The sequence below is a fragment of the Empidonax traillii genome, unplaced genomic scaffold (assembly GCF_003031625.1).
Source record: "Empidonax traillii isolate 1590-97213 ecotype Southwest subspecies unplaced genomic scaffold, ASM303162v1 scaffold994:size215947, whole genome shotgun sequence".
In the NCBI taxonomy this organism is placed as follows: domain Eukaryota; kingdom Metazoa; phylum Chordata; class Aves; order Passeriformes; family Tyrannidae; genus Empidonax; species Empidonax traillii.
This window is the reverse complement of record NW_020956187.1, coordinates 92,606-120,095: the sequence shown is the minus strand read 5'-3', so window position 1 is coordinate 120,095 and position 27,490 is coordinate 92,606. Positions and strand designations below refer to the sequence as shown.

The 27,490-nt window shown below is 52.4% G+C and overlaps 2 protein-coding genes across 5 annotated transcripts in view; both read left to right on the top strand.

Annotated features, from left to right (window-relative positions):
- IQCD (IQ motif containing D) overlaps positions 1 to 2,238 on the top strand; it is a 7,472-nt gene extending 5,234 nt beyond the window's left edge. For all 3 annotated transcript variants that reach the window (XM_027903855.1, XM_027903854.1, XM_027903858.1), the window contains exons 4-5: positions 885 to 956; positions 1,863 to 2,238. In XM_027903855.1, the coding sequence (XP_027759656.1) occupies positions 885 to 956; positions 1,863 to 2,144 (354 nt within the window). In that variant the 3' untranslated portion in view covers positions 2,145 to 2,238. The remainder of the gene's footprint in view (positions 1 to 884; positions 957 to 1,862) is intronic.
- Positions 2,239 to 3,899: 1,661 nt separating this feature from the next.
- Positions 3,900 to 27,490, top strand: part of OSBP2 (oxysterol binding protein 2) — a 102,946-nt gene continuing 79,355 nt past the window's right edge. The window contains exons 1-2 of one of the 2 annotated variants that reach the window (XM_027903838.1): positions 3,900 to 4,225; positions 11,847 to 11,924. In XM_027903838.1, coding sequence (XP_027759639.1) covers positions 3,915 to 4,225; positions 11,847 to 11,924 — 389 coding nt within the window. In that variant the 5' untranslated portion in view covers positions 3,900 to 3,914. The remainder of the gene's footprint in view (positions 4,226 to 11,846; positions 11,925 to 27,490) is intronic. The other variant, XM_027903839.1, reaches the window with a different exon arrangement.

Genomic DNA, 27,490 nt, shown 5'->3' with positions numbered 1-27,490 from the left:
GGGTGATGCAGTGTGACATGGCAATAGGGCTGGGCACTAACGAAGCACCAAACCCAAGTTAGAACCACAGTACAACCCCCAAAATCTACCCATTTACACATCCTTGGGCAGTGTCAGGCAGTCCCTGAGGCTGCAGAGCACAGCAGGGTTTGCTGAGGAGTGCTCAGCTCATTCTAGCACTCAGGAAGAAGCATTTATTGACCACAGAGGCCTCCTTTCCTCTGCAAGTACAAGTTGTACTCGTGTACAAGTACAAGGTTGTACTTGTGGTCTAATTAGCTGAGGTGTGACCTCGTGATGGCCCGGGAGCCCTTGGGGCTTCCTGGGGCAGTGTCACGTAGGAAATCATGTGGCACCTGAGAGGGACCAGGAATGACTCCACAGAGCACAAATACGGCAGCTGGGGATAAACTGCCCATAACTGCTTGTGCAGCAGTACAGCCACTGCTAAACTGTTCTACGGCCAGAAATATCTCTTCTTTTAAAAGAGCATCTTCTGAGTACTTTCTGTCCTGTGTTAATGCTTTGCAGTTCTTTATTGCTTCTATTTTAGGGTGGTTTCCCCAGTTTGTTGATGACTTACCACATTCCAGAGGACACATTCATTTCCTCCTGCAGAAAGCACCTTTCAGGTGCTGTTCAAGGCTCCAGCTCCGTGCTGTAAACCAAATAAAGCCCTCTGTGCCTCAGGGAATGTCCCAGGAGCATCCTCAAACCAGGGCAAACCACATATGTGTCAGCTGAGGGAAGCTTGTCCCAGGGAGGAGGTGTTATACACAGATGTAATGATGCTGGGGCTCAAAGCTTCCCTGCTTTCTCACTCAGGATCCTTCTCGCTCAGGCCCCAGGTGCCTGCAGGGATCTGATCTTGTTTTGTGTTTCAGAGGAAGTGCAGAGCGGAGGTGGAAATTGAGAACTGGATCCAGAAATACGACACAGACATGGCAGAAAAACAGGTATTGGCTCTAAACTGCTTTGCTCTGCCATGAGGGAATTTGCTCAGGTAGATTCCTGTCCAAATGGACATGTGGTTCTTACCCAGGAGGCCATGGAAGTGACAGACAGATCTCCACCCAGATGAACTGTAGGAAAGGGATCGTTGTCCTGCTTATGTGTCCCGGAGTTCTCTGTTCCTTTGGTTTTAGGAAAAGCTACATCCACTGCTAATCCCACAGTATTTGGGGGCCTATGGCTCGCCACGTTCTGTCAGGCACGTCCACCACATGTCAGGGAGCAGGTTTTTCAGGTTTGCTCCAATCTCAATCCTCATGGCTCTGTCTGGCACCCAAATCCTGCTCCTGTTCCTGCTGGATCCTTTGGAGATGTGCTGGGTGCTAAGGAACCCAACAGCCTGCACCCAGCTGAGCCATAACAGCCTGAGGGTCACATGAGCACTCCTAAACCTCACCTCTGGGAAGGCCCTGGTGGCTTCCCTGTTCTTGCACCATTTATGGGGCTGGATAAAAGCTGCTCAACTCCAAAATGCAGGGAGGGGCTGAAAGCTGCTGCTAATTGTAAGGAATGATTCCCCCAGTCAGGTGTTTCATAATGAGATTACTTTGGTTTCCTGTCTGTGGGGAGGCAGGAGCAGGTTTGGGGTGGAATTTGTCAAGGCAGAGCCCCCTCCCCCCCCTCCCCCCCCACTGTTCCCCAAATATTCCATTGTGGGAGGATTCTTCAGAGGAACATGAAGATACCGGGACCCTGCATTTCATGAAATTCCCTGGGTACTGGGCACACGCCTTCTTTTTGAATCCCTTTGACCTCAGCTCGGCTCCCCATCGTGGTGCTGCATGGGTTTGGGATGGGTTTGAGGACCCTTGAGGGTGTACAGGGAGGAGCTGAACTGCTGTGCCTGCCAGGCCCTGTTCGAGAAGATTCACGCTGTCTACACCGAGGAGAAGGCCCAGCTGGCCCAGCTGATGGAGAAACACGCTCTGCTGCTCCAGGAGTATTCCCAGATTGAGGAGGAGCGCAAGATGCTTAAGCAGAAGGAGGAGGAGGAATTGCAGGAGCAGGCCAGGAGGAACCGTGCTGCCACCTGCATCCAGGCCACCTGGAGAGGCTACGTGGTGCGGGCCGTCTTCAAGGCAAAGCTGAAGAAGGCCAAGGCCAAGGCCAAAGGCAAGGGGGGCAAGAAATAAAGCCCCAAATCCCTTCTCTGCCCCAGCAAAGCTGCTGGCTCTGACCTCTTCCAGATAAAAGCATTAAATTGTTAAGTTTGGAAAAGACCTTTAACATGATTAAGCCCAACCACCAACCCAGCAGCACCATGTTCACCACTAAAATATGTCCTCAAGTGCCACATCCCCGTGTTTGTTTGAAGTGACTCCATCACTTCCCTTGGCAGGCTGTCCCAGAGCTTTAGAGGCCTTTCCATGATAAAAGGTTTCCCAGTATTTAATATAAACCTCCCCTGGCACCACTTGAGGCTAATTCCCCTCATTCTGTCAAGACCTGGGTGTGTGGATTTGGGAGCCTTCCCACAGGAGGAAGATGCAGGACTGTGGTTATCAGTGTGAGGAGTGACATGAGTCCTGCCTGGGCATCAGTCTTGGAGTCTGCAGTTTTCAGGAGGGTGGGATGTGGCACAGCCCAGTTCGAGCCCTGTTCCCAGTCCTGCAAGCCACTCCCAAAGCTAACTGCAAACTGGGAGCAAACAGCCTTTTGGATCCAGCCTTTACCCGCGGCCCTTCCTGGCAGCCTCCCTTCCCAGGAGAGGGCAGTGGCACTGGCTAGAAAGCCCAAATAACCTTCAGCATCCCGTGAGGCCACTCTCTCCTCTGACACGGCCAAGGGACGTGTTCCTTTCCTGGCAGCCACAAGAGATGCTGGGATCTGGGAGACTTGGAGATGTTCATACCCATGTGGGCAGTCTGGGGTGTAGTTATATCTCTCCAGGGAATCTTTGGTTCCAAACACCAACAGCCTGAGAGTTTCTGGGAAAAGAAAAGATTGTTCAGCCCGGAGAAGAGAAGGCTCCAGGGAGACCTTGGAGCCCCTTCCAGTGCCTACAGGTGCTCTAGGAGAGCTGGAGAGGCACTTGGCACAAGGGCCAGATGCCGAGGTTTGGAGCACAGTGCCCTCAGTGGAGATTTTGCGTGGCCGGGGAAGCCCCCTCACCCCACAGGGGCTGTGTGTGCAGGTGAGGGGTGAGAATAATGGGATCCGTGGGATCAGGGTGGATTAGGGAGATCAGGGAAAGGTGATCACTGGGCTGGGGGGGTGGGAAGGGAAGGAAGGGCAGACGATAGAAGAGGAAAAAGGAAAGGGAAGAAGGAAGAGAAGAGGGAAAGGAAGAGAGAAGGAAATAGAAGAGAGAGTGGAAGAGGGAAGGGAAGAGGGAAGGGAAGAGGGAAGGGAAGAGAAGAGGGAAGAAGGAAGAGAAGAGGGAAAGGAAGAGAGAAAGAAAGAGAAGAGGGATAGGAAGAGAGAAGGAAAGAGAAGAGGGAGTGGAAGAGGGAAGAGAAGAGGGAAGAAGGAAGAGAAGAGGGAAAGGAAGAGAGAAGGGAAGGGAAGAGGGAAAGTAAGGGAAAAGTGAAGGGAAAAGGGAAAGGAAGACAAGAAGGAAGGGAAGAGGGAAGGGAAAGGAAGAGGGGAAGGGCCCTCAGCAGATGCGGACACCTGGCCGGACAGCACCTGCCATTAACCCCATGGTGCCCTGTGCAGAAGGAACAGGCATATAAAACCCAAGCAGCCCACGGGGCTGGGATGATGTGCGGGGAGGAAGAAAGCAGCCGAGCGGGACAGCGGGAAAAATTTTATGGGAACTATTATTTTTTTTTTTAGTATCTTCCCCCCCCTCCGTCCCCTCCCCACGGTCACGAGGCGGCGGCGGCGCCGCCCCCGGTCGGCGCGGACGGGCCGGGGCGGCCCCTTGAGCGGCGGAGCCTCGTCCGGGCCCCGCGGGGTCTATGGGGAAGGCGGCCGCGCTCTGCGCCGGCGGCACCCGCGGGCTGGTCTCGCTCCTCAGCGCCGTGCCCTGCCTGGCGTGCCACGAGCTGCCGGCCATGAGCAGCGAGCCGGGCGGCCGCGGTGGTGGCGGCGGCGGTGGTGGAGGAGGAGGAGGTGGTGGAGGTGGAGGGGGGGGTCCGGCTGGGGGTCCGCCAGCCGCCCCCCCGGGCTCCGACACCTACAAGGGGTGGCTCTTCAAGTGGACGAACTACCTGAAGGGCTACCAGCGCCGCTGGTTCGTGCTCAGCAACGGGCTGCTCAGCTACTACAGGTACCGGGGCGCGGGCAGGGGCCGCGGCGGGGGGGGGGGGGCTGCGCTGCTGCACGGCCCGAAAATCGCTGCGTGTTGCTCAAAGTCGGGCGTTTTCCCCCCCTCTGCCAAGGCCAAAGTCGGGTTTTGGTCTTCCAGAGCCGTGGTACAGTGCGGGTCCCCGCGCGTCTCCCATCTATCCATCCATTTCTCCCATCCTCCTGCGGCAGGTCCAGCTGCTGGAACTGCCCGGACAGCGCAAAGCTCCCAGCGAAACAACCCGAAACCATTGTCCCTGTGCTGTGCAACCTGCTCCTGCTGCTGGTTCCCTGGCCAGGCAGGATGCCGGAGCCTGGGAATCCTTGCCCCGGCCGTGCCTGTTGGCTGCGAGCGCTGCGGCGGCCGGGGAAGGATGGGATGTGGTGCCCGGGATGGGATGGGATGCCCGGGATGGGATGTGGTGCCCGGGATGGGATGTGATGCCCGGGATGGGATGTGATGCCCGGGATGGGATGTGGTGCCCGGGGTGGGATGTGGTGCCCGGGATGGGATGTGGTGCCCGGCATGGGATGTGATGCCCGGGATGGGATGTTGTGCCTAGGGAAGGCATCCCGGGTTCAGGCTGCGTTCCTGGGGGAAGGAGGGAAGCTCCAGCACTCGGCAGAGATTCCAGCCTGGCTCTCTGTGCTGTCAGACGGGCTGTGGGCTCAGCGAGGAGCATGTCAGACACCCCGAGGCTGCGAGCTGGGATCCAAAGTGATGTCATCCCTGGAGGTTCTCTTGTGCTTTGTGTCTCAGCTCAGTGCTGAAAACACAAACGTGGATGTTGGTGTTTGTATCCTTTAGGAAGGTGTCCCTGCCCGTGGCAGGGGGTAGAAAGAGGTGAGGTTTAAGATCCCTTCCAACCCAAAGCGCTCTGTGGTTTGGATTGTGTTTATTCTTGTCACTTGGAACACAAATGCTCTGTCACCTTCAGTACTGTGGAGAAGATGTTGGCTGTACTTCAGGACACGGAAGCAATCCCAGATATCGAAGAGGGTCGAGCTTTATAAAATAATGAGTCTTTAAAGCACCAAACATTCTGAGAGAGGAATTCTCTGTAAAGACTATGCCAGAGCCGTTTTTCCTCCCGACACAAAGTTCATCAGCTGCTTTCCTCTCTGCTCCAGCTGCTGACACGTAGCCTGAAGCTGATCCCAGAGCTTCAGCTCCCTGTCAGGTCTGACTATGAACTCCTCCAGCTCTAAGAGACATCTGGAACCCGTGTCCTGGGGTCAGACCATGGCAGGTAACAGGGCAGAAGTTCAATGATGTGTTTTTGTACTTGGAATTGTTTTAACCCCCCCAAGAACTTAAGCCAAACAAAAACACCCCCACAAGAATGAAGTTACCTCTCAGTAATTCAGCTAATTTGCTTGTAATCCTTTTTGGAATGTTTTAACTCTGCCCCAGATCCGCCCCCCAGAGCTGTGTGGCTCCAAAAGGCTGTTGGAGTTAATGCTCCACTTATAACCATGTCAGAATATTATTTTTCTGTTTTGATGCCAAGTCTGTCATGAGCAAACAAGTGGTTTTTCTTCAACAGAATTATTTTAGATGGGAACAACCAGGTTTATTTATAAGACAATTTGATCTGTTTTAGGCTGAAACAGCAAACAGAAACACCCAAGTAAATTATTCTGAGCAGCATGTGAAGGAGTTGAAAGTTTGTGGAGCTTTCAGGCAGGGCAGACCTGCAGCAGCTGCTCCAGGGATGCTGGAGGGTTTTGTGCTTCTTTTCATTGCTGGGCTTGATGACAACTGAATTAATTTGGTTGTGAGTCAGGAGTACAAAAATACAGTGCAGAACACGTGGTAAAATCTTTCTTAAATGGAGAAAAGCCTCCATGATACTCTTCAAACCCAGTGCTCTGGAATAGTGGCTGTGTCAGCTGGAATTGCTCATCTCAGAGCGCTCCTGGAAGACAGTCTGGGGTAAAAACTGGCAGTTTTGTTCTGGTAGAACTTCCAGGTCGCTGACAGGACTGAGGCAGCTTCAGGTATCAGGCTGTGTGTTTTCACTGACCTTCCCTGTGAGCAGACGACCCAGGCAGGACAGGGACTGCTGCCCATTTCACCGGTACAGAGGATATGTCTGTATTTATTTATATTCTAGAATGGTTTCTGGCATTCTGTGGGCCACAGGTCTTGCTTTCTCCTGGCTCTTTGTGTCCTTCCCAGCTCGGCAGGTCCATGCCAGACGTGTCCTTTTCTGCCCTTGCAGGTGAACTGCTGCACTCTCCTTGTTTTGTCACCTTTGTAGCTGGAGTTTGGCTGCACAGCCCACCTGATTTAGCTGTTGGCTGCTCAGGAGTAGCCTCATAGAAACTTCGCTTTGCTTATGCTCTAAAATCATCCAGACTGGGGCAGCTGCCTCCTTGTGTGGATTGATTTTGTTCCAGATTGGAGCTTTTTGTTCCATTTGGATTTCCTGCCGTTCTCTCTTTAGCTTTAAACCCCAGCCTGTCACGTTGCCCGGTGGTGATTCCTGGTAGGACTTCTGTTTGTAGAGCTGAGCTCTTGGAATCCTGGGTGTTCCCTTGGGATCTGGTCGTGCCTGTGTGTGGGTGGGCTCCGTGCCATCCTTTGGGAGCTGCTCTGTTGGGTTTGCTCCAGCAGCCAGGTGTGATGCCTCTTGCTGCCCCTTTGGTTTCACAGGGACAGTTTGCTGAATTAGAGCTTCTCTTTGCCCCCAGTGGAGTATTTAAAGCCTCCTGTATCTTTGCTACGTCGATGAAAACATCAGGTCTTGCTGCCAGCAAAGCTTCACATGCTTTTGCTTTGTATTCCCTACTCTGAACCTGTGGGAAACAACAACTGAGGAATTCTTGCAGATTTTCTGTGCAGAACCCTCCTCTGGAGTGAGGTGGGTGGGTTTAGAAAGCTCCTAGATAGTTGGACCTTTTCAGTTGCCCTTGATGGCCCCTCTTAGGTTGGTTTTTGCCCAAGTTTTCTGGCTGATTTGGAAATCAGGAGTGATGCTGCTGTGGGAGGGCAGTTTGGGGATGGCACAACTCGTCTGCTTGACTTGCTAATGATCCAAACTCCCTCTCTGAACTCCTCTGCCGCTCAGATTTATCATTATCTATAATTAGCGGCTCTGCATGGGAGAATCTAATCACCTTGAACAGATAAGTGTTTTCAAGGAGATTAGAGAGGATCTTCAGGTGAGTATTAACTCACCGAGGATTGGCTCATGTGATCCTCGATGCGATGAGTGTCTGTTCTCCCTGCAGCTTTCTCACCTCTCAGGGGCTCAGGTTTCGTGTGGGCCCCTCTGTGGGTTGCTCTGCAGCTGGTTACCTGTGGGTTGGGTGTCTGAAGAGCCCCCAGCAGTGCTTTTTGTGGGCACATGATGTAACAACAAAAGCAGTGACTAAGGGAGAGGGGAAAGCCATGTCGTGCCGTGTGATGTGGCCATTGTTGTGAAGTGAAAGGCTTCTCCACCGAGCAGCATTAACTCTGCTCTTAGAGCAGTGCTGGCTGCCTGGGGCGGTTCAGCTGTCTTGTCTGGGTTATCCTGCAGCTCATTTCCCTGGAAAAGCTGTTTGCCAGAGCAGCACTCTTCACCAGCTCTGTTTATCCAGCAGTTAACTCTTGGCTGGCATTGTAAGGGCTTGAGCATAACCCAGAGGGCTTTTTCTTGCTGCTTGTGCTGAGACTCCACTGAAAGCCAAGGTGAGGAGTTCAGCTTGAAAATGCTGCTGATAGAAGAGATGTGGAGGGAACTGGGGGCTTCCAGAAGACACCTTGGAACCTCTGATCCAGAGCCTGTACCATGTGGGGCCTCCCAGTGAGATTGCTCAGGACCTTGAGCTGCTGAGGTTTGGATGTCACAGAATCACAGAGTCATTAAGGTTCGCAAACCTCTCTGAGATCAGTGAGTCTGACCGGCACTGCCCAGGCCGTCACTAACCCATGTCCCCAAGTGGCACATGCACACAGCTTTTAAATCCCTCCAGGGAAGGTTTCTCCACCCCTGGCATGGGCAGCTGTGCCAGGGCTGGACAACCCTTTCTGTTAAGAAATTTTCCAATACCCAGCCTGACCCTCTCCTGGCACAGCTTGAGGCCGTTCTCTCTCCTCCTGTCCCTGTTCCCTGGGAGCAGAGCCCAACCCCCCCTGGGTCCCCCCTCCTGTCAGGGAGTTGCAGAGCCAGAAGGTCCCCCCTGAGCCTCCTTTTCTCCAGGATGAGCCCCCCCAGCTCCCTCAGCTGCTCCAGACCCTGAAATCTCCAAGGTACAAGATTGCAGGGCCTCTCCACACCCCTCTTCCAGTGTTGGACCACCCTTGAGGGAGAAACGTTTCCTTACATTTAGCTTGAACATAATAAAATGAGGCAACACAGTCTCCCAGAATGATTTTTGTAACACCTTCTCCCTCTGCAGACAAGTCCTGGAGTGTTTGTCACCCTTGGGTGCTGGAGCATGCAGGTTTCCAGGAGAGCCCTGGAGCTCCTGGTGACTTTGTTTTTAAACAGTGATTAGTATTTGGTGTTCCCAGTCATCTTGTTTTCCCATGGCACTTGCTGCATCCATATGGTGCTTTGCTGTTGCTCCTTGTTCATTATTTGCCGGTGCTGGAGGCAGCTCCTCCCCGTACTGTGTCCCTGAGGACAGGGTGCTGGCACAGCTCCGTGGGGACACGGCAAGTCCACGTGCCATTCAGGGGGTGCTGTGGGGCGAGGGCAGCGATGCTCTTTGGGCTGCTGCTTCCAACCTGGATTGCTCTGCTCCCAGGATGGTGCTGTGGAGGGGGGTCAGGATCACTTGACTCCAAACAGCAGCTACTGCTGACTCTGCAGGAGGGTGTCAGACATGGATTTTGTCCTTAAGGATGTTTCTGTCATGGCCTGGTTGCTGGTGCCGTGTGAGGGGTTTTACAGCTGCTGCCTGGTTCTGTGTGCTGGCTGCAAACTGCAACCAGAGCTCTGAGCTCTGCTGATGCTTTATTTCTACCCATATCATCTTAAATCAAGTATAGTTGCTCACACTGCAGTTTTCCCTCCTGGAGCAGTTTGCAGGCATGAAGTGAGTTCATGGGCTCAGCTGCTCAGGTCATCACCAGGGTGAGGTACCTGGCTCCCATTTCTGCTATCAGTTACCCCAGCTTCCATTGCTGGAGCACATGTGGGTCTAGGTGCATCTCTGCTGTCCCTGTCAAGGGCAGGGGGTCACTGCCCAGCCCTGTCACTGCCACGGGGTGCTGGAGCTGCCTCAGCTCTGCCTGTTTCAGCTCTGCCTTTGGAGTGGGCTGGCTCCTGCTCTGGGACATCCAGTGCTGTGCTGACCTTTAGGAGCAGAGGTTGGAGTGGCTCCTGCTCTGGGACATCCAGGGCCATGCTGACCTTTAGGAGCAGAGGCTGGAGTGGGCTGTCTGTGCTTCAGGCCATCCAAGGCTGTGCTCAGCCCTGGATAACTCTCTCCAACCCTCTGTGTGCTGCCAGCGGTGCTGCCGGGTGCTCCAGGAGCTCTCTTTGGCTCCAGAGGTGACTGGCATCACCTGCTTCTTGCCTGTAGCTGCTCTCCTTGTCTTTTTCCAGGGAAATATGTATTCAGCTCCAACCTGACTCGCTCCAGTTACAGGTTTAAGTTGGTTTTTGCACAGCCTGTCATCCTCTGTGCCCACAGTGAGTCACCGGGGAAGGAGCTGATCTTTCTTGTCAGGAGTAATGTGAGGAACCTGCTGTACTTTCCCCTGTAGTATCCTTGTATCCTGCTTGATTTCCTCCCAAACAGTGCAAAAAAGCTCTGTAAGTCTCCTCTGAACAACATGGGCACTCCTTACCTGTAGGTTGATTGATGCTGCAGGGGGTCAGACTGTTGAGCTTCTCTGTATTGTTTTGTGCTTGTGTATCGATTGTTGTGGCTGGGTAACTCACCCTGGTAATTTTAGGTAACTGAAGTGTTATCAGTGACATCAGAGCCCTTTTCTTCCTGTGGGTCTGTTCAGATGTGGTGCTGATGGCCCACATCTCACCCTGAAATGTGAGTTGTCAGGAGAGCAGGCAGCATCCTGGAGATTCATCCCTAAATAGGATAGTGCTTCCAAACCTGAGCTAACTGGAGGTGTTAAATATCCCTTCAGACCCTCATTATACCGTTCAATTATCATAATCGTTCCTACAGCACGTTGGCAGGGATCTTTCCTACACTTTACATCAGCCTTTGTTTGGTTTCGCTCAAAAAGCTCGTTTAATAATTAATGGCATAATATTCCTGTGTGTGCCGGCTGCGGGCTGGGCAGACAGAGCTGGAGGAGGAGAACAGAGCTGGCTGTGCTGTGGTGCTGGGGCAGTGATTGCTGACTCACAGGGCCAGCGCTGAGCCCTCGGGCTGCCAGCGGATCAACGGCGGAATTAAACATGCAGATGGGAAGCGTGGGACTGTGTGGCACTGACAGCGCCGCGCTGAGAGCAGAACAAATCAGAACAAATCTCCTCCCTGGTCCCGTGCCAGGCACTCGGGATTCACTTCCCCGGGCTCCTGGCACTGCTGGTTTGTCCCTGGCTTGTGCCGTGACCCGGCCTGGCCTCCTGCTGTCCCCAGGTGGTGCTGCTCGATGTGTGGCATGGCTGGGGGGTCGGAGCCACTCACAGGTTACGTTGTCCTGCAGCTCTGGGCGCTGACACGGGCGGTGATGGAGCTGCTGCTGTGTCAGCACCACTGTGGCACAAACCCCGTGTCACAACCCCTGGTCACCTGTGTTTTCCCTGCATCCACCTGCCCTTCTTTTCACACCCTGCTGGGCCAAACTGTGTTTCACTCCACTTTCTTGGTTTTTTTTTATCTTTATCTAACTTTTCAAGGCTATTTCTGTTTTGAATCACGACCAGATAGATGTATGTCCCTGCAGTGACTCAGGGGGAGGTCCTTCATTCCCTAAAAATAGTCTTAATTCTCCAAATCTTGTGGATGAGAGCACTGTCTGGGCATGCGTGGCTGGTTAAAGCAGCTTCTGCAATGCATGTGGGGGTAAATATGGGAGGTGGGAATCTGCGCCTTTCTCTTTTCCTGCTTTAACCCAAAGCAGTGATTCTTAAGCTGTTATTAATAGGTAGAGCAGGTTTCTGCTAGGAACTTGGTAAGAAACAGAGCGGGAGAATGTTGCCCTTGGGACCTGCTGGTTGTGTATTGCTGGTGTGTGTAAGATCCTCTCAGTTGGGGCTGGTTGGTTGGCACAGACACCTGAACACCGTGGCTGGGTGGGCTCCTAAAGAACAGCAAACTCCTTCCCATGGCACAGCCGCAGATGGGACACAGGGGCTGGCAGTGGTGACCCGGATGGGAGCAAAGCTCCTTTGGGAGGTCACTTGGCCTCCTGGTGCTGGTGCTGCGTTCAGATCTGTTGCTGTTTCCTCAGGGATGCTCCCAGTGCCTGGGGGCTGTGAGTGCCGCCGTGTTTGCAGCTATTCCGTGTTGGTGTTCCCAGCTGACTTGGTGCTTTGTGCCTGTCACTCACCCGAGCACAGAATTAGAGTATTTGTCACAGCAGCAAATATCCATGGCAACTAATTCCCCAGTTCTGGGAATCTTCATGATTTTTGAAGTTTCTCTTTTCCTGTGAAATGCACAGGGGTGGTTCCACAAACTTTTTTTTTCAGGTCTTCTGCAACTGTCAGGAGTGGTGGCTCTTCTTGGAAGCGCGTGAAAAATACACCGGTCCGAGTTCGGAAGATGGGGTGAGTTTGGGTGGATTTGGCTGCAGCATGGACATGGGTGACTGGGACGTGCCTCTGCTTTCCAGGGCTGTGCAGGAGTGGAGACCACAGGATTAAAGAAGCACCTTTTTGTCACAGAAATGTGGAGTTGCTGTGCAGCAGGGGGGATGTCACCTGTGCCCTCAGCTCGTGAGGAGTCGATGTTGTGTCAGGGAAGGTTTAGGTCGGATCTCAGGAAAAGGTTCTTCTTTTTGGAACTGAACAGGCTCCCCAGGGCAGTGGGCACAGCACCAAGGCTGCCAGAGCTGCAGGAGGGTTTGAACAACACTCAGGAACAGGGGGAGATTTTTGGGGTGTCTGTGCAGGGCAAGGAGTTGGACTGGATGGTCCTGAAGGGTCTCTTCCCAGCTCAGGATATTCTGTGATTTCAAAGTTTCAACCTTTGGTTTGAAGTCCTTTTTGCAGGCTCTGGCCAGGAGCCCTCAGGTGGTGCTGTGTGCCCAGTGTCAGGGCTGTGTTCAGCAGCCCCATCCTGTATTTTTGGAAGAGTGAGACCTCCCAGCTTTGCTGTTTCCAGACATGCAAGCTGCCGTGTCTGATGCTGGACGCTGTTTATCCACTGTTTATCATTCCCAAATTACCACTAGGTGCTTCCCAGGAGAGTTTGTGGAGCAGAAGGCACTGAAGGTTTATAGGGTGTGGTGAGGCGAGACTGATCTCTGGCTCTGTTTTATCTCAGCAGTGTTTGCCATTCCCTGTCCGTTGAGTCTCTGTGGTCTGTGTTGGGGAGAGGCTGCTGTGGCTCCCTGGCTTTGCACTTTCCCTGGGATGGAATTTTTATAAGCAGGAGGATGAGAGTGCCCAAACCAAAAGTCATTTTGTGACGGTACAAAGGTGACAATCATCATAACACTGTGTAACTTGTACTGATCATGCACAGCACTATGAGCTCCCGCGCAGAACTGGACTTCCATCATCTTGCCATGAACTTTGGGGACTCCCTTTGGAAGCTGATGTGGTGTTTGTGCTCCCAGTAGCCGTTTCCTCTCAAGGATTGATTAGGAGTACCTATGACTTGATCGGTTTTTGGTAGATGCGATGAGATTCCACTCCATTAGTCGCAGTATTTGCTGGATAATGTTGTTATTAACGGGTGAGTGCCTTCCCGGCCGGGCTGTGGGTGATGCCAAGTGGAGCAGAGAGGTCACAAGTCTGGATTTCAGAGGGACCCTGACAGGCTGGAGTGACAGGATGGTGGGAGCCCTGTGATGTTCAGCAGAGGCAAACACCAGCCCTGCCCTGGGGTTCCTGGCTCAAAGCAGTTTTGCAGAAGAGCCCCACGGAAAAACAGGGTGACCAGGAGTCGCCGGAGGTCAGCGGTGGCTTTGGCTGCTCAGCTGAAGTGCAGTGTCAAGGAAAGGGCCTGTCCCCTCTGCTCAGCACAGCCCTGGCTGGGCCGTGGGCCTGGTTTGGGGGTCCCAGGATGAGGCTGGAGGGGAGAAGGGATGTGGGTGTGCTCAGCCTGGGCCGGAGGAGAGGGGAGACCCACAGCTCTGTGAGGGTATGAGAGGACGGAGCCCGGCTTTGCTCTCAGGAAGAGGCAGTGGGCTGGTACCGGATGTGGGAAATCCTGCGTGGACACGTGGAACCGTGTTTAACTGGGAGTGAGGGCTGAATACTTGGGGTCTGGAGGGAACCCTTGACTATTCCAGCTGCGGATACACAGGGTCCTGAGCAACATGATTTGGATGCAGATGCTCAGAGGAGGAGGCTGTACCTGAGGCCTCCTGAGGTGCCTTCCAGACACGTTTCATGTACCATTCTGTGGTAATGTGGTTTCTGACAGTGAGTTTGCCTTCAGCTCCCTGGATGCTGAGGGGGGTGAAGAAAAGCTGTGCCATGTCTGTGGCTTGTCCCAGAGCCCCGATGATTCCTGTGTCTGTTTCTAGACTCCACAACTTCCACAGCACCCTAAATTGAGGGGAAGATTTCTTCCTGACACTGGGACAGCCTGAGGATTGGCAAGCCAAACTTAGGATGGGATTAAGCTGTGCTTTGCTGCTCTATCATGGTTTTATCTCTTAAAGCTTCTAATAAATTCAGTATTTTGCTGAAACGCTTGAGGAGGCAAAGATCCAGTTGGGTTTCTGATCCCTTTAGGAGTGGGATTGGCTTAGGAGCTGAAGGATAGGAATTTTCCTATTTTGTTGCCTGTGCAGTCTCTGGGATATCCCAGCTGGGTGCTGCCCTGGAACTATTTTCCCAGGAACCTGCATTTTTATGTAAGTAAACATGGAGTATGCACTGGCTGAGGCATCTGCCTCTTCCTCTCTGTTTCCTTCCTTTACACCACAGGGAAAGCAATAAAGACTTTTAGTGGAAAAAAATATGGATGCAAGCTCCTTGGAAGTTTACTTTTAAATTTGGAAGTTGACTTGCAGAGGTCTAGAAACTAATCCTTTTGCCCTGTAACAAACCCATTTTCCCCTCCTTCCAACCTGCAGACATCCAGCCAGGAATTGTCACTTCTGAGTACCTGCAGAGGCTGCAGCTCCATGTCCCAGCACAGATAAGGCCTGTAATTACTGGATTGGAATGAATTCTGCTGCACATCTGCAGCCCTAAGCTCTCTTTGCAGCACAGGAGTGAAATCTCAGGCTGCCCATAGTTGATATTCTCCATTTTGGGGCTGTTACAGGTTGATTTATTGCCTGCCATCCCCTGCTTCAAGCATGAAGCACATGCTGTGGGAACACGACTGATTCCATCAGGATTTGTACATTTGAGTTCCAGGTGCACAATACCTGAAGAGCCTGAGTGGATTTGGGAGTCAAATCCTGCTGGCAGTGGAGACTGAGAGTTTTAGGGAGGCATCCCTGTGGATGCTGCAGGGAGTCAGTGATGCATTTGCAGGAAGCGCCGGGATCGTCACGTGGCTGCCGTGCCTGGTGTCTCACAGGGTCAGGCTGGGCCTTGGAACAGCTGGAGGAGCTGCATAATCTTGAATCATGGAATGGTTTGGGTGGGAAGGGACCTTAAAGCTCATCTCATCCCACCCCCTGCCATGGGCAGGGACACCTTCCACCAGCCCAGATTGCTCCAAGCCCCGTCCAACCTGGTCTTGGACACTTCCAGGGATCCAGGGGCAGCCACAGCTTCTCTGGGCAACCTGTGCCAGGGCCTGCCCACCCTCACAGCCAACAATTCCTTCCCAATCTCCCATCTATCCCTGCCCTCTGGCAGTGGGAAGCCATTCCCCCTTGTCCTATTCCTCCATCCCTGGAACCTTCCCTTCTCCAGGCTGAACAGTCCCAGTTCTCTCAACCATAATATAGTGTGTTTGTGATGTTGGGAACTTGGTCCAAGGTGTTTGTTTCCATGAAGATTTACAATTCCTTTAACTTTAGGAAGAAGAACTCTTAAAGTAGCTAAAATACCAGTAATAAGTGGCCTCTAATCCTACAGGCATTGTCCTAAAGCGAAGCATCCTCATGGGTATGGAGGGAATTAGAGTTTTGTTTCACATTCAAGACACCAATCCTTTAAATATTCCTGCTGTTTTCCATTTGCCTTGTAAAGGGAAGAAGTTAAATCCAGTGAGCCCTTTGTGCCATGTGGCTTGTACATTAAGTCCACTGTTATCATGAGGTGTATTTTTAATTTGCAAACTCAAAAAATACCATTACACCATATAATGTACCATTACACTATTAGGTGCATTTTTAATTTAGAAATTGCGGTTGGTTTGTGGAACTGCTGGTTTGATGTAAACCCAGCAGAGGTGCTTCACATCCCTGTTTGTGAGGGCACATCCTTCTGCCTTCTGTGATGGGCACCTTTATCCCTTAAATCCAACCGCACAAGAGGTGTTTGTGCTGCACCATTCTCTATAAAAAGAATCTGCTCCCATGTGCAACTGTTGTAGTCGGAACAGCTTAGCTGAAGTGAGCGTGGATTTGATGTGATGCCACTTGCTTACTTGGGAAAAGGACACTGTGCTGCTTTTCACTGGTGTGTGCTCCTTGATGTCATAGAATCATGGAATATCCTGTGTTGGAAGGGACCCACAAGGATCACTGAAGTCCAGCTCCTGGAATATGGCACCTGAAATGTGGCCTGGCTTCTGTCCCCTCTCCCAACATTGCCTTTTACCTCTGGTAAAATAATAAACAGGAAATTGAAGATTTAAATAGAAGTGGGTAGAGAAAGTAAGAAAGGTGAGTTTTCATGCTTGAAAGCAGTTTGGTGGATCCTGGGAAGGAAAGAGGAGGATGAACACAGCTGAGCACTGTGCTGTGTTCCTCTGCAGCCCAGCTGGGCTCTTCCTCCTCCCCTGGGAGCGCTTCCCATGCCCATCCTGCAGTGCTTTGGGCTCCTTTGGTGGAATCCTTCCCGTGGCTGAACTTGCTGGGCTGAGACCCCCAGGGCTCGGGGTCCTTCCTGGCAGCTGCTGGAGAAAGGGGACATGAGCCACTTCTAGGAGTCACTTTGAGGAGCACGTGGATGCACAGGGTGCTTCGAGGCCCAGCTTGGCCTTTCCTGTCTGTAGAAATGTTTGTGTAAGGTTTATAACATAGAAGTTTAAAGCTGTGGACCAGCATTCATCTCCCTGCTGTTGGCTGGAGCAAATGTAGAGCTGTGGAAAAGCTCTGGAGAGCTGTTTTCCTTCTGGTGCTGGCTGTGCTTGTGGTGTTTGTTGTTGCAGGTGGATGTGTCCCTGTCTGGGGATCCACTGGGATCACTGCAGGGAGAGCTGCTGAGGCACATGGCAAATGTCTGCTGCTTCTCCTGTTGTTTCTTTGTGCTGGCAAAGCACCCACTCTGTGTGTGTGTGTGTGTGTGTGTTTGCTCTCTTGTTACCTCTCTGCTTCCTGCCTTCCGTGGAGTTTGTCCTGAGGAGCAACTCGAGGCCTGCATTGTGTCCCAGCACTGTGGGGCTGCAGTTGTTGGGGAGGCAGAGCAGGAGGTGTTTGGAGGAGGAGAGCGTTGGATGCGGCTCCTACGGAAATGGATTCTGCTGAGGGCTAAAAATAACCCATTCCCAGCCCTGTCCCTGTGACAGGAACTGCTGGACACGAGCTCTTGGGCACTCAGGGACCCAGGGTTTTCATGTCCTTGGTGAAGCACCAGGGCCTGGAACTGCACTGGGGCTTTGGGACCTGCTGGCAAAATCCCGCTGCCTCCCAGGAGCCCCAGCAGGTGGGTGGGCTGGGGGGGTGTGGACAAGACATGTGCAAAATGGGGTTTTGCTCAGGCAAAAAATCCTCTAAAGTTGGCTTAAGAGAAGGTTGGAGAGGGACTTGGGGCAAGGGCCTGGAGTGACAGGACCAAAGGAAATGGCTTCCCATTGCCAGAGGGCAGGGATAGATGGGATATTGGGAGGAATCCTTCCCTGTGAGGGTGGGTAGGCCCTGGCACGGGTTGCCCAGAGAAGCTGTGGCTGCCCCTGGATCCCTGGAAGTGTCCAAGGCCAGGTTGGACGGGGCTTGGAGCAACCTGGGCTAGTGGAAGGTGTCCCTGCCCATGGCAGAGGCTGGGACTGGATGAGCTTTAAGTTCCCTTCCAGCCAAACCATGATTTGCTTGTTTGCCCTTTGTGGGATGTGTCCAGCAGGCTGCTTTGGAAGCCCCGTGGCTTCCCAGAGTGGCTGCTGGAATGGAAGGGAGTGACTTTGGATGAAGTGCTGATGCTGCCTTTGTGGATGTGAACCTTTCCTGCCTGGGGGAGAGGGGTGGGATGGCAGCTGGCTGGTCTTGAGCAGGTTGGGAGGTGTCCTGTGAAGGGCTGGCTGGGAGGACAAGGGCTTGGCTTGGCTTGGCTGGAGCCAGAGGAGCAGGGGTGGGGTGGGAGTGGAGGGCAGGACTTGGACTGTGCTGAGGAATGTTGCTGCTCTAAAACCTCTGAGCATCTTATTGCACCACACATGTTGTCTTGCAACACAATGCACTGAAATAACACCCAGGGTCTGGGCTGAGCATTTGGGAAATTCTGTCAAAGCTGTAACTCATCCTTGTCTGCTCGTGAGAGCCCTGCCTGGGGAAGGTCCCTGACTTTGCCTTCCTCTTGGCCGTGTGTTTGACTCCTCTGTTCCTGGTAACCCACAGTCAATATCTGTAGGATTTTTGCGGGAAAGGTACAGCCCCTGAACACTGATCCCAGAGCAGAGTATTGGCATTACTTGGATTATAGAGTCCCAGAATGGTTTGGGTTGGAAGGGAGCTTAAAGCCCATCTCGTTCCACCCCTGCCAGGGGCAGGGACACCTTCCACCAGCCCAGGTTGCTCCAAGCCCCGTCCAACCTGGCCTTGGACACTTCCAGGGATCCAGGGGCAGCCCCAGCTTCTCTGGCCAACCTGGGCCAGGGCCTGCCCACCCTCACAGGGAAGAATTTCTTCCCAATCTCCCATCTATCCCTGCCCTCTGGCAGTGGGAGGCCATTCCCAGTGTCCTGTCACTGAGACTCAGTGCTGAAAGACCCGCAGTCTCCCAGGGAAGCAGCTGAGATGAGCCAGGTCTGTCCCAAAGTTGTTGGCCAAGGTCACTTGAGTGTCTGCAGGGTTTGATCCAGGAGCACCATCAGTCCCAATCCCAGTAAGCAGTTAACTTCCAATTTCTATTTTAAATAAAGCTCTTGGCATCTGCAGTGGCTGGAATGCCAACTACCAGTGCTTTTTTTACATTTTGGGTTGTGTCATAAGGAATGGGAAAGGTCTTGCCCTGTGCCACGCTGCCCCTTGCACTCCCATTGCCCACACAACTTGCTGTGCTGCTTTCATTTCCCCTCTGTGAAAAACCTGCTGTTCCAGGACTGCTGACCTCCTTAGGAGCATGTCCTCCAAGGATCAGCTGATCATTTCCTGGGTAATGAAGGTCCTGGAGGCACCTTGCATGCATCAGTCTTGCTTGCAGTATTCAAGGTTGTGCTCCCTTCTGCTCAGACTCAAGTGGCAATTTTCTGAATCCTGGAATGTGTTCTGCAAGGCTGGTAACTGCTCCCAAACCTGGGATGTGCTGATTGTAATAAAGATCTGGGTGGTCTCAGGAGGCCACAGGAGTTGCTGCTGTTGGCTGAGGGTGGGTGTTGGCCTTGAGCAGAGGCAACTGCGTGTCCCGTTCGGGGAGAAGATGGAACTGAAGGAACCTCTCTGCAGATCTGCACTGGGCACGCACCTGAAACCATCCTCCACACCCTGCAGCACATAAACCTGTAGTGAAGTAGTTGTTGAACTGAGAATTCCAAAGTCGAGGGCCGAGAAGCAACAGTTTGGGTTTTAAATGGGAAGTTTCATCTTTCTTCTTGTGCCTTAAAATAGGGGAAGAAATATGTGCAACTGTGTGGGCTTTGCCTCCGGATATCAATCCTTGGGGAATATTTCATACAGCAAGAGATTCTGCATCTGGCTGTCTATCCCTAAGGAATATTTCATCCATAGAGAGATCCTGTGCTATAACTGAGTGTTGTTTGAAAGCTGGCAAGGAGTCAGGAGCATGATGATTTTAGTGTGATGTTTGAGGTCACAGGCCATAATTGATGTGGTGTCTGTGAGGGGAATTTATTTGGTGCTGAAAGCATTAACACTGATGGTAACTTGCACAAAGAGAGCTGCTTGCCGCATGGAAAAATTCTTGGAAGTGAGCTCTTCTGTTCACACTCAATCTTGGAAAGTAGGATGAGTCTTGTGCTCAAAGCAAATACATCCCTGAACTTGGTAGTCTGGGAAAACAGAGGTTTTTTTGGACCAATCTGAATATTGTAAGTGGAATAAGCGTTGATGGGATAGGAGTAAAAATGGTACTTAATGTTGGCTGTGTGCTCTTATGTCCTTGGCCATGGTGGTGAGAAAATATAAATATGAACTGACTGTGGTTGATCTTTGTTCTGATCATTTAATGCAATTCCCAAGGGCTGAAGGACCAGCACAAACTTAAAATCAGAGCCTGTAACGAGAAAAATGACTGCTTGAGGCTCTCATTGCTGCAGTGCATTTATTCCTTGTGCAGCAGGAATATTTGTCAAGTGAACCTTGTGTGTGGTAACTCGTTTGTTCTTGCTTAAAAATAAGCCACCAAGCATGTGAGTCAGGCCTGGCCCAGGTCCTCGATTATCCCGATGGCTGTGGAGTCTGTGGGATCTGCACCAGACCTTTATAAACTGTTCATTGATGTGATTATTTTGGCAGCAGCACAGCCCACGAGCCTTAGTGGGGTTTTCCCCCTCTGGATCTTTGGCATATTTGCTTGGAAAGCAATGGAAAGAGCATGCTAGGGTGAGTGGGGGCTTCCTCTGGCATTTTTGGAAGAGATGAAGAGGGTTTCTGATGGGGCTTTCTGGAGCTCTGAGTGTGCACCGGCCTCCTGTGCAGCTGCCAACATCCCTGCTGGGCTGGGTGTGAGCTCTGGGCTCTGGTGGCAGATCCCCCTGAGCCCAGGATTTATCTTTGGGAGCTACATCTGGGCAACGAGTCGGAGAGGAGCGTGAGGAGGTCCTGGCCCAGGTTACCCAGAGAAGCTGTGGCTGCCCCTGGATCCCTGGAAGTGTCCAAGGCCAGGTTGGACGGGGCTTGGAGCAACCTGGGCTGGTGGAAGGTGTCCCTGCCCATGGCAGGGGGTGGCACTGGATGGGATTTAAGGTCCCTTCCCACCCAAACCATTCTGGGATTCTGTGAAGAGCCTAAAGGGGAGGAAATGAGTGCATTCACAGTGCAGGTGCTGCAAACAGCTCTGCCCTCCCCAGGAGCTTTTTGTCGTGGTGCCCAAAGATATTATAGCCACCAGCAGTGGCCTTGCAGGAGCTGCAGATCCGGGCAGAACCCATTCCCACCTCCATGTGCAGATCCCAACTTCCCTCAACCATTCCCAGCTCCATGTGCAGATCCCAACTTCCCTCAGCCATTCCCAGCTCCACGTGCTGATGCCAGCTCCCCACAAACATTCCCGTCCCATGCAGCAGTGGATTTGTGGAAGCTGCTGAGCTGGTGGTTTGGTTTCTGAGGAGGGGTGACCAGCAGTGTCCCCTGTGCCGTGTCCCCTGTGCCGTGTCCGAGAGCACACTCAGTGCTCCAGAGCACTCCTCTGGTGTTTCCTCCTGACCATGTACTACTCAGCTCTTCCCAACCCCTTTCCCAGTGCTGAGTTCCTTCAGTTCTGGTCTGGCTGCAAGGGAGGGAGGAAGAGCCCTTTTTGGGGGGTGCAGCAGCGGTGGCTGGAGCGAGGCTGGGGCTGTACTGAGTCCCAGCAGCACAGGGAGCTGCTCCTGCCCTGCAGCCCAGGGTGATGGTTCACCCCAAACCTCCCACCCAAACCAGTGCCTCGAGGAGCCTTTTGGGTGCCCATGTTTGCAGGACTGATATCCTTATCAGCCAGGGCCTCCACTGGCCTCTCCAGAGCTGCAGAGGAGTTAGCACAGTGTGGTGGGAGGAGTGGGAGGAATTTTTTTTTTTAAAATTTGCTTTATTTTTTCATTTTTTCCATAAAAATCCCAGCATGAAGTCCCTTCACCAGACCATATCTGCACGTGCTGATACTGCACTATGGCTTAGTTTATCTGCTGCCCACTGCTGAGGTTTCCTGGCAGAAAACCTGTACCATGCACGTGAGAGAGGCAGAAATGTGGTATAAAGGCTGATCCTGAAGGTGTGCTACTGAATGGGTTGTTTTCAGGGTATTCTTGTATTTGGGGTGGGAGTCTCGTCAGGGGGAGCACTGCAGAAACAGAACATCCCTCTTTGGGAATGAAGAGAAGGGAACTGGAACTTGTGTGTGCCTTTTACTGTGATTCTGATTTTGGCAGTAACAGCATTTATAGGTCTGTGTGCATTTGTACAGGCTTTTCACACCACTGTCCTGGCACCCTGCTCAGATATGTTATATACTGGGAGGAGATTGCCCAGTGGCACAACCTGTGCTGCTCAGCCACCCACCCAGCAGCTCTGCCCTGCTTTTATTTAGGAAAACAAGCCTGGGAGAATCCTGGGTGTTGTTTTCAGAGCCCTTTCAGCTTGGTTTCTTGCCCTGGCTGCCCCTTACACCCTCACTTACCCAGCAGTGAGTGTTCTGATGTAACTCACGGCTTAGATGACTCTGGTCGTGAAGTGCTGATGTTGGCACAATGTGCTCCTGGGATGTCCCTGTTCCTGCCAGGGCCGAGCACTGCGGCAGGGGGGGCTCGTCTGACAAATCACCTGCCCACAGCTGCTCTGGAGGTTATTCCTTCTCTCTGGAGCACAGGCTCTGTGCAAATGATGTGGAGCAGAAGGTTTCATCCAGGTTTTTCCTTGTGAGAAACTTGCCCTTCACCGGGGTGGGTGTTGCAGCCAAACTGAAGTGGAAAAGCACTGGAGAAGGGAGGGTGAAATCCAGATTGCTGTGCTTATTGCATGACCAGTTCTCCCCTAAATCTGTGCTTGGGTGATGTTGCTGGGGCTCATTGGTGTTGGGTCCTGTGTGTGGGCAGGGGTTTGTCCCAAAAGCTGGCTTGGGAAGCTGCTGGATGGCTTGGAGGGGAATATTCCCATGAGTTGTGGAGGTGGTGAGTACTTGAGCTGCAGAACATCCCTCTGGCTGGTGTGGATTGCATCCCTCTGGCTGGTGAGGGGTTGCAGCCTGGATTGCATCCCTCTGGCTGGTGAGGGGTTGCAGCCTGGATTGCATCCCTCTGGCCAGCAGGAATTGCAACCTGGATTGCAGCTTTCCCCTAAACCTGATCCTCCCTAATCTGTGCCCATCCTGACTGTGGCCAGTTGCAGATTAATCGGCCTTTAAATAGAACTAAATCGTGTGTTTTCACAGCAGTCTCACTCCAGCACTTGCCATGTGCTGGTTTGGGGTTGGTTTGTGCTTCCGTGGGTTTGGGGAAGGCAAAAAGAGGAAGGAAGGAGAAAATCTGAGCTGTTTGTCACGTGGAGCTTGTGGTTTGTGAGAGCCCTGCTGAACTAGCTGTGCTGTGCTGAACATGGACCCTGCTCGCTGGGAAAACACCTCCGGAGCCACGTGCCTGCTTCCTCTTGGGCATTTCAGCTCTGGGATTGAGTCATCATAAAAACCTTTTATCCTTGAACCCCGGGAGAGTAATGACCCCCAGGGGTTTGGTGTCCATGTTCCACCTCCTGTGAGCTCAAACAAAACCAGTTTTAAAGTGCTTTTGGGGATTTCTCACGCCTAAAAGGGACTGCAGAGATTCCACTGGCTTTATATTCCCAATTACTACAAACAAAGGACGTGCAGAATCTCAGTTTGTTGGGAAATATGCCATGAAGCTCTTTGCAGTGGGTTCCTGTAAGAGCTGAGAGGCTGCACTGCATCTCATGGTTCAAACATTGGGGTGGGGTGAGGGTGACAGTGAATTCAAGGACCAGATGTGAACATGGATGCACTGTAAGCTGGTGCCGAGGCAAGAGGGATGTGCTGGTGGCACAACAGCCTTTTGTTGGCAGTGAGAAACGGGGAATGCAGCTCCTGTCCCTGTGGGAACCCTGGTAGGTGCTGACCCTGCTGCTGGGGTCACTGAAGGATGGGAGAGCTCGACCTAATCCAGATAGACTGTGGATTGTGCGTGGAAATCCTTGTGTCTTCTTGTGGAAGAACATCCCGTGGGAAGAGCGAGATGAGCACAAAGGGCCTTCTCGCTGCTGTGGGGTCTTGGGGCTGAGTTGTCTTTTGTGCTGCCCCCCAACTCCTTTCGGTCAGGAAACAAAATCCCCTGAGAGGAATTTCCATCTCTGTTAAATAAGAAAAGGCTCAGCCTGATTCCCCTGAGGGCCATGGTGATGGAATCTAAAAAAAGGTGCTTTGCTGTTGCTGTGGTCAGACAGAGCCTGAATCCAGTTGGTGTCTCCTGTCTGTGCCCAGATGCTGCATTGTCCAGTTCTGCCTGGTTTGTTCCTTGTCCTTGATTCCTGTTCCTCCCTCTGCCTGCAGCAGTCCCTGCACCTGACTCCAAAGGGCATTTCCCAGTTATGCTGTGGATATAAATATTTCTCTGTGGCTGCAGAGCCCTTAATGTTACGATATTTTCCAGTGTGATGGAAAAATGAAATGAATAAACTGGTTTCAACTTAATCCATGAAAGAAACGGTCAGAAAAGTGGGTCTTAATCTCTGAGTCAGGAGAGCTCAGTGGTGTAAGAAGCAGTGAGTCTGTCATAGAATCATGGAATGGTTTGGAGGGGAAGGGACCTGAAAGCTGATTCTGTTTCATCCCCTGCCATGGGTGGGGACACCTTCCACTAGACCAGGTTGCTCCAAGCCCTGTCCAACCTGAACGCTTCCAGGGACGGGGCAAGATGTGTATGATGAGAGCGTGAGGCCATTTTTCTGGGTACAACTCAAACTTTGTTTGGATTTCTCTGAGGAGGTGCTTTAGCAATGTGGGTGATGCTGGAAACTGGCAGAGCAGAGCCTCAGGTCAGTGTTTGTGTAGCTCCCTACTGAGCTGTAGGTGGATAAGCCAGCTTGGAGACCTTCTCCTCACCACCGGAGCATTTCTGGCACCCTCGAGAAGCTGGATGCTCCCAGCCAGGATGGAACCCCACAAGGTCCCTACACGTGTCCTACCTGCTCTGCTTGGCTGAAGTGACGCAGATGCTGAGCTGCCAGGGTGGCAGGTGTATGCTCTGGTCCCAGAGTTGGGCTGCTGGGAACTCCCTGAGCTCCTGATGGGTGCTCAGGCTGGAATTCCGCTGTGCTGGGACACGAGTGCTGGGCAGAGTTGCTCGGGTCCCTGCTGGCATCCTCTGCCTGACCTACTGGAGCTGTGAGAAAAGAAGTCAGATTTTAGGAGAGGCAAGACTACCCAGCATGGTGCTGAGCCTTGCTAGTAGAAGGGAAATCAGAGAAATCCCGTTGGCATCCCTGGTGCTTCTGTAAGTGTTGGGTGTGAGTGTGAGCTGGGGCTGCTCGTTCCTTGCTGTGTCCCGTTAACTTCCAGCAGAGCCACACAGTTAATATTAAAAATTCTGTGTGAGCAGCATCCTACCAGCATCCAGAGCTCAATCTTAGGCTGTTGGGATATCACCAGAACCACACCTGTGGGGCTGGTAGATTTTGCTCTGTTGATAAATGTGCCTTGTGAGCTCCTACAAAGGAGTTTTTATTATTTATGTGCAGTGAGATTTGGTAGAGTTGTTAAAACTGAGCAGCCTCCTGGAGCTCAAGTGTCCCTTCAGAACTGGGAAGCAGGTCTTTAAATCAGAATTTGCTGCTCTTTTATGGCACTGCAGTGCTCTGTCAGGCTGTGGAACGCGAGTTGCTGAAATTTAGACTCCAGGAGTTTTTTTCTGAAGCCTTTTTAAGGAACTGATGCTCTAAATTGTCTTGTCAAGCTCGCTGTATTTAGATTTGTGGAGTTAAGGAGCTGAAGCAGCTTCTCCAGTCAAAAAAAAAAAAAAAAAGGCAGAACTGCTGCAAATAATATTTAACATGATATTTGAAGGTATTTGCAAAATCTGTCATTGTGAGTGCCTGGGATACAAGAACTGTGCTGGGCTGTGCATGGGAAGGGTGATGATGATGCTAGTCTGAAATTTCCTATTACTGTGGCAAATTAAAAAAAAAGCAAAGGTGGGTTGTATTCAGAGCAGCATCATCTGATGGCTTGGGCAAAATCCTTGCAGGAGTTGTGACCTGTGCATCTGGAGGAGGTTTGACAACTGGAATAGGGGCCTGCTGGCATCGTGGTAAAGGATATTCCTACTTTTAGAGCAGGGCTTCTCCTCTCTGGTGACCTTAATGCAGCCATAAGCAGCACTTTTCTTGTCACAAGAGTGATTTGGGGCATAAGCTGTGACATTGTGTCCAGATTCCTGACCTTCTCCTGGCCTGCCCGGGCTGGGCAGTATCCCTGTGCCTTGGTTAATGGCTCAAGGCTTGCATGGAGCGTGTCCTGGAGCTTTGGGATCATGCTGCTGGGAAGAGGATTCTGTTGACCCGTGACATGAGCTCTCCCCAAGCTGGGTGAGTGCTTAAACCTCCTGTGGAATTTTTGGGGTGTCTTTTTCCCCGTTGCTGTGTCCTGGCCAGGACTCTGCAAGGCTGTCAGTGCCCTTCCTGCCTGCCATGCACAGCTCTGAGTTTGTATCTGAGGGCTAATCCCGTCGGTTGCTCCCTCGCAAAGCTGGGAGGTGCTCGGTGAGCGCAGGGCCGGGATTACTGCGGGAAGGGGGATCAGGAAATCTGCCGGGATCGCGTTATGCAATGGCTGAGCTGCGAGTGGTGAATAAGCAGATCCCGCTGACCACGAGGGCTCTGAAGGGCACCTCTGCTTTCCCTCTGTGCTCACAGGGGAGGTTGTTGGCTCTGGGCTGGATCAGGTGCCTGCCTCGTGTGTGGGTGCTGATTGATGGGAATTGATTTCCCATGCAGATTGGCCTGGGAAGGGAGCTCAGGGAGCGAAATCCCAGTTTCCTTGGGCGGGAGAGCGAGGCTGTTCAACACGACTGTGGTTGATTTAGTGCAGTCACCTTGGAGACCTTTGTTGTGTGGAGAAGAGAAAATCATTTTAGCAGCTCTCCCAAGGTGGGAAGGGATCCCGCCTGGGAGCTGCTGCAGCGTGAAGGGATGACTGGGGAATGAAAATTGGGGCTTGATTTATTTGGGGCCAATTTACCCCCTGCAAACAGGTGTAACCACACTGTGCACTGGTGCCAAACTCAACCTGTGGTGCTGAGAGACACGAACCGTAAATATTTAGGAGGCTCCAGAAGGATTTTCTGTCCACATGTTGGGCTCAGATGTGGCCCTGGGATAAATCTGTCATTCAGAGCAGCATGAGGGCTGAGCAGGTCAGAGATGTGTTCAGGACACTGTAGTTAGGATTGGGGGCTTGGGGGTTTGACTTCATGCTCAGCCAGAGTGATTTCCTACACATAACAAGCAATCCCAGGAATCAGGTTGGCAGTGAATCTCTGGATCGCTGCCCATCCTTCCCTGGGAGCGACTGCATCTCCATCCCATAAAGGACTCAGTTTCTGACACTTTCTGAGAGCGGCTCCGCGCTGTGCCGGTAAAACCTCCCTCAAGAGAACTCCAGATTCCTGTGCTGTGACGTTCTTATGGAATTACAGAGTCGTTCAGGTTGGAAAAGCCCTCTGAGATCATCGAGGTCAACCATTAACCCACCACTGCCAAGGCCACCACTAACCCATGTCCCCAAATGCCTCATCTACACGTGTTCAACATTTCCAGGGATGGTGACTCCACCACTGCCCTGGGCAGTCTCTTCCAGTGCTTAACCACTCTCAGTGAACAATTATCCAACCTGAAACAACCCTGGCATAACTGAAGGCTGTTTCCCCTTGTCCTAATGCTTCTATCTGGGAGCAGAGCCTGAACCCCCCCAGCTCCCCCCTCCTGTCAGGGATTGCAGAGCCAGAAGGTCCCCCCTGAGCCTCCTTTTCTCCAGGCTGAGCCCCCCCAGCTCCCTCAGCCGCTCCTGCTGCTCCAGCCCCTTCCCAGCTCCGTTCCCTTCCCTGCACACGCTCCAGCCCCTCAGTGTCTCTCCTGGCTGAGGGGCCCAGAAGTGCCCCCAGGGCTGGAGGTGCCCCAGCAGTGGCAGCACAGGGAGGGCACTGCCCTGGGGCTGGGACACACCAG